General features: G+C 43.7%; 2 protein-coding genes across 2 annotated transcripts in view; both read right to left on the bottom strand.

Annotated features, from left to right (window-relative positions):
- LOC118741843 (S-adenosylmethionine synthase-like) overlaps window positions 1-8331 on the bottom strand; it is a 96584-nt gene that overhangs the window by 16591 nt on the left and 71662 nt on the right. The gene's annotated exons all lie outside the window — the stretch shown is intronic.
- On the bottom strand, window positions 42-7154 carry LOC118741492 (ionotropic receptor 21a-like). Its single transcript, XM_036473493.1, is given in 7 exon segments — window positions 42-574; window positions 577-779; window positions 849-1041; window positions 5960-6342; window positions 6405-6566; window positions 6647-6981; window positions 7068-7154. Coding segments are annotated over 7 exon segments (1896 nt in total).

Consider the following 8331-nt stretch of genomic DNA (forward strand, 5'->3'; position numbering starts at 1 on the left):
AGCATCGCAACACTCAGCAGTTTCAACGTTGGTGAGTTATTTTAAACATAACAATGCAGTGGTAGTATCAATGTTGCAGGTATGTCGCCACTTGATTCGCGTGAATTACAATCCGCGGAACTGGAAGAAATTTCTTCCGTTTCAAGCAGTAATTTGCCATCCTTCAACACATAGCTCGGTTCCTTTTTGTAATAGCTGCCGTACATCTCTTTCAGCGTCTTTTTTGTCAGATTAAACTCACGCACGCCAAAGCTTTGTTTGTCTGCGCACTCTTTCTCAGCTTTGCGTTTCGCTGCCTTGCGGTATTCGTGCGCCACTTGTTCGGCTGCAGTGCGATGCAGCGCATTTTCATCATCCACAGAGGTGCGTCTCGATGACCATGCGCTGGAAATGGACTTACGCGAACGTCGTATGATTTGACGGCACTTATTTGTTATGCCGCCCACAATTTCGGAAATGAGCGCCACCGCACCTAATAGATAACCTATACCCATTTGTAGAAACATTCCCTCGGTATCGGCAGTGGTCAATTGTCGCTCTTCTTGTATGCGCTCGCGCAATGAATTTGACGAGCTTGCAGCAGTTTTCCACTGGCGGAACGTTGCATAGACCAACGGACTTCGTTCAGTATTTTGCTCATTAAGCCACTTTGCTGTGCCAATAAGATCATTGAATCTATTTTGCGCTTATAAACGGAGTGGCGCGGATAGAGAAAACCGACTTGAAATAACGCGAAGCATTCCTCGCTGAGGTGAAGCGCTGAACGACGCGATATGTTCCTGGGTGGGAGAAAAACGTTGTAAAGATAAATGTGGCACTTACGTTGTTCAAGAGTTAGCTGCACATACTCATCGGTGAAATTTTTTTGCACCATGAATTCCAGCTGCGCCGCAGAGCCTAGAAAAGCGTAATTCCAGAAGAAACTTTGTGTAACATTGCCAATACCCTCCTCCAAAGTTGAAACGAACTCCATTTTCTTATACAGCTTCGCTGTTTGTACGTGCGTGGAGTTTTGAAACCAAGTCTCCCAACCGCTGTTGTCTGCAGAAGAAGGAAGGTATATTTGGAATATACTCTACCGAAGTTAGTCCTCCGTTCTTAAAGTAAATAAAGTTAAAGGAGCGTTCGATAACATTTGTCTATATGTAGGTGATGGAACAATCTGTTATGGGAGGCATCGTTGTACAATGTTGATAAGAAGATACAGACTAGTCTCTATTAAGATTACTAGGTTTAGTGCACATATATTCGGCCCTATGCTGAATATCGTCATCGTCATAGCCGACGATCGTCAGCGCATCAGTAAAATGGTGTTCAGAAGTACGTCAGTATTCGAACGAAGTTGAAAAAGCGTGGTGCGGGTCTACCGGGACAGTTGAACCTCTGTTCTGTCTTATCAACGGTAGGTGGTATTTCTCCTAAAACGACATTTAAGGATTGTAGTCGGGAGTTGGCATAGTTTGAGCCAGACTCCCTATGAATGCCGTTTATGGCTTGTCTGTACAGAATCGGGTCCAGTGGTTGGTATATACACGTCGGGACACCGGGCCTTCTGCCGTGCCTTGGCAAGGGCTCTGCCGAAAGCAGGAGTAGGTTCGGGTGACCACTCTATGGAGATGATGTTCTAACGGTATGAGAAGGCATTTCGTGGCTTCCCGGAGTGCCGTATTCTGACAGGTCTGCATAGCTTAGAACCGGCTGGCCAATTTCCTTGTAAGTTGCCAACAACGTTTCATGTGCCAGTTATTTAAGGACTTTGTTGCGGCTGTGCTTGATTCACAATTGCGGTTGCATGCGCCGAGAAAGAGAGCAGGCTGTAGAAGGTGACTTCGAGCATTTAGGGGTGGTTCGCAGTCGGAATTTTGCGCGACATCGTCCAGGCTGAGGATTTTGTTCGGGAAACGGTTAGTCTTCTTGCAGTGAAGAAGCGAAAAAAGTACGAGTAGGCCATCTCTTCCATTGTCTGACGACATTATCGAGCAATTTTAAGCGTATGAGATGATAAAGAGCGCCAAACCTAGACTAAAACCACTATCTCGTTGCGCTTACAGAAGAGATCCATGGACGCCTCGTCCCCCTCTTCCGACAGGTAGTGAGCGCACATGATCGAGTTGGCGAAGAATCTCGCTTTGATTTGGATTGTGTCTAGACGGCCGTATACCATGTAGAAAGTACTTGGCGACGGAGTGTCTACCATAACAAATCCAACACTGAATTTGCGTTCCTTTACATGGCAGCTGCAGTATCTTTTCGGTGACATCAACCAGCCGGGCGGAGGCACCTTTCACATTAAGGGTCCGGACATTCCAGGTGCATCAAATCACCTTCAAATCATAGTGTTATAATCGTTTGCCGTGGTCGTCGTCAAAGGAAGGAGTCTCATCTGAGGCTGAACTTAACCTTTTATTGGCAGGGGTTTTAACGTGGTGGGCCCCAAACTCAGCGCATAACCCATAGCTGGGGGTTTTCCTTCTCAAAATCAACTCGCACTCGAACCGGTGTTCGATCGCTACCCAGAGGATACTTGGTGTAAACACCACAAGTTGTGAGCTGCTTGAGCCGAATGCAAGTGTATCGTAAGTTGGCTCACATACGTGGACTACTGCAACCAAAATCATCCTCCACACAACCACATTTCAAACTCATTACGCACCGCGGCAGCTGAAGTAGTAGGAGACGAGGCATGAAAACATGCCATCTACAGGGCCATGCAGCGATCGGGTGCAACGCGAGCTATGTGGGACCGATAAAGAGAGCGGAAGAGGAAGCAGGACGTATTTTCCGTAATAAGAAGTGAGAGTGCGAAGAGTTTTAAATGCTGGCCGACTGGAAAAACGCCCGAAAATTCTACCAGAATGTAAGGCGACATACGGAAGGCTTCAATATCAGTAGTGGCGAGTACCGCAGACGATGCAAAAATCAGTGTATGAGCTTTACAACACCATGAACAAAGTGCAGTAAATTGAAACACAGCTCGGCCATGTCATACGACATGAAAATATATAACGCGGATCATGATGTTGGTAGCAGATGAAAAGGAAGGGCTACTCTGAGTTGGAAATACTAGTCGAGCGTTGGAAATACTAGTACTCCAGTTTGTTCTTGGTGCGACCCCTCCGGAGTATCGTGGTGGCTGTGGTTTAAACCCAAATGCGGGTAGAACCAGCTGTGGTTGAATGTGGAGTTGCATTGCAACCGGGTGCCGGACCCATAGTACGGCAGAGGTTTAGATGGGCCTCGATCTCTACCAAGGTGGCTAGTGTGTCCACCCCACACTGCCAATTGGTACTGAAGTGCTTGCATTTCAGGGCGCTGATCAATGCATTTGAATTGATCCGTTGTGCTTAGGAGCACCATGATGTCAAGTCATTGTGGCAGGTAGTCACGTCAAGCACCGATACATCTGTAGCCTAGACCTTAGGTTTCCTAATCACTTTCGGATTTATCGGGAAGCTACGACTGATAATAAAGAAGCAGACGATGGGAAGCCAATTTGTGTGCCACCGATAAGATAGGTGAATATCTACCGTGATAGCTCAGAGGCAATCAAGGACTTGTGCTCATTAACGGTGCGCCCAAAATTAGGCGACATGGTTATGTCTGACCTCTCTTTCAGTTGTGTTAGAATGTTTCCTTGTTAGGCTTGTATATATTGGTACAAAGTAGCTTAGCGATCCCTGGACCAACTCCGGGGGATGTTTAGGTGTAAGGCCTTTCTGAGAGGCAAAAAAAGCGCAACTCCGAATATTGGTAGGGGATTACACAGAAAATTTTTTGATTGGAATTCACGGAATGCAAGTAAATATCATTTCTGGTCCACATTGTTGCAGCTGTTAAGAATTGATGATGCGGGATTAACTTACAAGTTTCTGCTACGGGTTGAACAGGCCTGTTACTGTGCAAACTGGAGTCATCACTAAGGACAACGACCCAAGTGTCCTCAATAATGTTGGACATTCTATGTTTTGTATTTTTCGCGGCGCAAGTACATTCACCGAGTAGTCTTTCAATGAATGAAGGTTGCGTTACTTCCAAACTGAGCTAGAGTATTACCATCGGAGGTTTTATCATTAATTAGTCAGAAATATATGGTCTTAGAATGACGCATAACAAGGTTAGGTAGGTCAATCCTGCACGCAATGAACGTTTGGTCACTTGAGGTACCAGATGAAGTTCGAAATTTAAGTAGACTGATACTAGTAGGCCACGTTTAGTATGCTAATGCTTTGAGCGAATCTAATCCGGAAATAGTCATAAATGAATTCGCCTTGGTAGATAATTGTTACTGAAACGAGCTACTGGTCTGAAAACAAAAATCTACTAAATAAGAAAAAAAAAATATAAAAAAGTCTGATCTTGCGATAGTGGACTCCCAAAAACGCAAGAATTTAATTACATCCGCGAATGATGTTTGTTCATTGTCGCCATTTTCAGCGAGGTCTGTTCAAAGGCATAGAGATCCGCCAAGTCTGGACCTTCATAAGACAACCACAGTTTTCATAACGCGGGAAATTGGAAGGTTTTAATATCCCGATATCTTAGTCTTTTGGCAGAAGGGATATATCTGGGCGTAACTCCAAACTAACATATAAAACTCAGGACTAGTTAAAGGCAAATTGCGCACTGAAAGTTTTCGGTTAGTGTTGACGAATCTTGGGGTCTGAGAGAATCACTTTTTTAGTTTGGGTCAGTGTACACAGTTTCAAGGCCTACACAAACATCTGCGATACGGTACCGCGCGGTACGATGATATGTTTGATTGTACCGCGCATATATATTGTCCGGAATTGCAGCACAATACGCTTGTTTGAGCAGACCTTTAGCCAGTATTGTAGTACCTTTGTTCCTGGCTCCAATAAATAAACTGATACCTGAAGTTCCTCATGGAAGAAGGTACCTTAGGTAGGGAATAATTACCAACACATTCTTTCTATACTGACAGGATGGACCTGGATCCGGCTGGCATCTGGAGGTAACTTTAAATGATTTTCTTCCCCTGCCACAATTAAACCAGTTATTCAATCGGCGTTAATTGCTGGAATCGAGATTCCGAAAGATCGGAGTCTGCACTGGCAACATAGTTCCAATGCTCTTTGAAGTCCTTCGTGCCTATTCTTTAATCGTCCGGGTACTTTCAGGTGAATTTTCCTTCTAGACGGCATTGGGGTAAATGCTTAATATTTCTCTCTCTCTATCGTTCTGACTATCCCACTCAGCTAACATCCTCCGTAATAAATTGCTGGGGATTAAGAGGGCCTGTACTGCATTGAAAAGCAACACCAAAAAATAAAATCATACGTATTCTGCGGTAGCCGATCAGCACTTTTGACACTGCCATCAGCAATAACAAATTCTAAATAAGGCAGAAATTGCAAGTGTACCTTATGGTTGATGCCCGAGTCAATAGAAATTTCACTCATCTGGGTTCAAGACCTCTTAATGAAGCCGCACTCAAGAGACACTGTCTATTTGGAGAACATCGGGCTCCTGTGGATCCATCAAGAGGTCCAAGGGGTAAAAAGATACCAACGAATCTCTGAAGTAGAAAATATCAGAGGTTCCAGTGTATCAAAATGGCGCTTAGAGAGCTAATTGGGCCCTGCTCTGGTAATGATGGTATCCAGCAACCCTTCAACCACTTAGAAATATCCCGCAAATTGTAGAACTGCAAGTCTTCGCAATATCCAATTGGATCGGAGCCGATTATAGGATCCAGTGGTACAATTCTAGCAGGGACTGTCAAATACGTCTTACGAATAAGACTAATGAGAACCGATGTAGTGATACCGACATTAGTAAAATAGTTTTGGATTTGCAAAAAAGCTAAAGAGGGTAGCCCCGAAATTTTTTCTTAAAACGAGGAGCGAAAGTTCGCCAAGGAGAAAAGACTCACACCGCATGTCCGTTTCCCCCCTCTCTTTGAACTTGCTCTGAACCTTAAGTACAATATTTTACTTACCCAAAGTTCCTACGCGGAAAAAGAGACCCAATAAATCATTCACCGAATCAACGGTATTCGGAAAGGCTGGCAGTGTAACAAATGCAATAATAGAGCCAGTATAACAGGCGGTTATTATAATCGTAAATAACCAATAAGAGCCTATGAGAACTCGTGTTGATGTCTTCTGCGTATTAGCCCACGAATATTTGCCGGAGAAAGTCAAGCTGTTCGTAAACATTCCAAAGACATACCAAAACATATTTTCCATTTCACCCCAATTTCCAATCAAATGGCGCAAAGTTAATCGATCACTGTAGACAATGGGAAATATTGCGCCCAAATAAATGATGACAATACAAACCCAAACAGGCCACTGAAATGGTCCCATAATTGCGCGATATCTGAAATGAAATGCAGAAATAGGAAATTCACGGTAAAGTACTCGTATGCAATTCTAACTCACTTTGGCAACGCTTTCGATGCAAGCGTAATAAAGCTGGCACAATCGCGTGAATGCCCAATTGACATGTCGGTCTCTGTGAGTCGCTCCTCGGTAATATATAGTCCACACATGCCGATATCAGCAGCTCGCCGTGCAACTTGCAATTCTATATTATCGGAAACACTAAACGGTTTAGAGTGAGTTAGGTTGTTAGCTGCATTTATCAAAAAAAAAAGGAAAAAGAAATTGTATGGATAAACCACCTATTGCCATCTGCTCGGTTCGGTACTTCAATTATATCCAGTGTAAAATTGAGCTTCGATGCAATCAAGTTGAGCAAACGATATTCGACGCCATCCCAATTGGTGCTCGTAGTGCCGCCGGTGGATAGTTTTTGTATACGAAATATAAAAGGCGGTTGATTAGCCGTCGTCACTTGGAAACTATGTCCAGCAAAACCTTTTGAAAATTTCGGTGGAAAGAGACTGACATGTGGGCGCGAGAGTGCACCTCGCATCCAACTAGTCAACACAACGGGTGTGTTGGAACCCAACCCATCAGTGTATAGTTTGTGCGTGTAGAGTACGTAGGGGCGTTCCTGAGGATATGAGGTTAGGTAAAATTTAAAATATTTTTTGGTTCGTAAGGAAGAAAAGAGGCTTCTGTGTGACACCAAAAGTCTACTGAGTGATGTTTATAGCGATAATTAGGGAAACCATCTTCTAATCTCCATTTCAACGCCTCGGATTCATCGTCATTTCTTGAGACCATTAGAGTAGGTTATATTAGGTTAGATCGGAGGGCCGCCTCCGCAGGTGAAGGCACACTTAGACATGGATTAGGCTATACATTGTGGTTCCCTTAAGAAATGAGGGGAAAAGACATAGGGAGGCCGGAAGGGTAGGTGGAAGGTATAAAAAAGAGGGACGGAGGAATAGGAAAATGAAACCAAGGGCTTCTTAAAGCGGGTTGATGTGTTGAGCTTGAATAGCAACAGGAAGTTGGGGGCTTTCTTGAAGTGAAGTGAATCAACGCACTGAATTTCGTGCGCTTCGCGAAATTTGCGTTCGATCACAAAGCAGAGATTGGGACACGCTTGACCATTCCACGTTTGTACATCAATTCACAAACTGATTTAAGATTTGGATAACCACATATAGGGGGTTCGGCATACGTAGCATATTAATGGTTGCCTTGCTCAATTTGATGAACACACCGTTTTAATGTGGCGAAGACAGAACTGTAAAACTACGCACTTTTTGTGCAACTTTGTTGATACCGCGGATGCGGATCACAAAAGCCAATTTAAATTTTTAAGGCCCGTCGAATTGGCCGCATTTCTTTGCCACACAGCGCTACTCCATCTCATGGCGTCCATCACGGAGTTTTCTTGTTTGATATTTCTCAGCATGCAGCAAGTTTTCACATTTATAGCTGAAATACAATGCCGGCGAACGGCGAACTCACTACAGCGAAATTCGCGCTGTCAAAATTAGAACACCCGCAAGCATATGAAATAGAACACAGCCAAAGCGAAATGCGAAGTTCGCTTGGCGGCGTTTCATGGCGATAGATTTATTTCTATCGCCCTGCTGGGCGATGACAGCTGTGCGTGCCAAAGGTGGCCGTATTTGTTTTTTGCTTTCAAAGTTTTAAAAGAAAACAACCTAACACGATTTTTTTTTGTTGTTTGAAAAATATAGTAGTGGATTCGTTAAATCTGGCTTGAAACAAATTATTTATAATAATCTTTCTTTGTTTTACAATTTATATTTGTTATCATTTCCTCATTTCTAAATATGGTTTAGTTTTTTCTAAATATGGTCACCCAAATTATAAAGGCGACCAAATGGGATCAGCTGTTTTCGCTACCGCTCTAATTCTGTTTAAGTAGGCGAAATAGTTGGGCGAACGGTGAACGACAGCATCGCCCAGTTTGGCGAAATTT

The sequence above is a fragment of the Rhagoletis pomonella genome, unplaced genomic scaffold (genome assembly GCF_013731165.1).
Source record: "Rhagoletis pomonella isolate Grant_MI unplaced genomic scaffold, Rhpom_1.0 Rhpom_scaffold_00006, whole genome shotgun sequence".
In the NCBI taxonomy this organism is placed as follows: Eukaryota; Metazoa; Arthropoda; class Insecta; order Diptera; family Tephritidae; genus Rhagoletis; species Rhagoletis pomonella.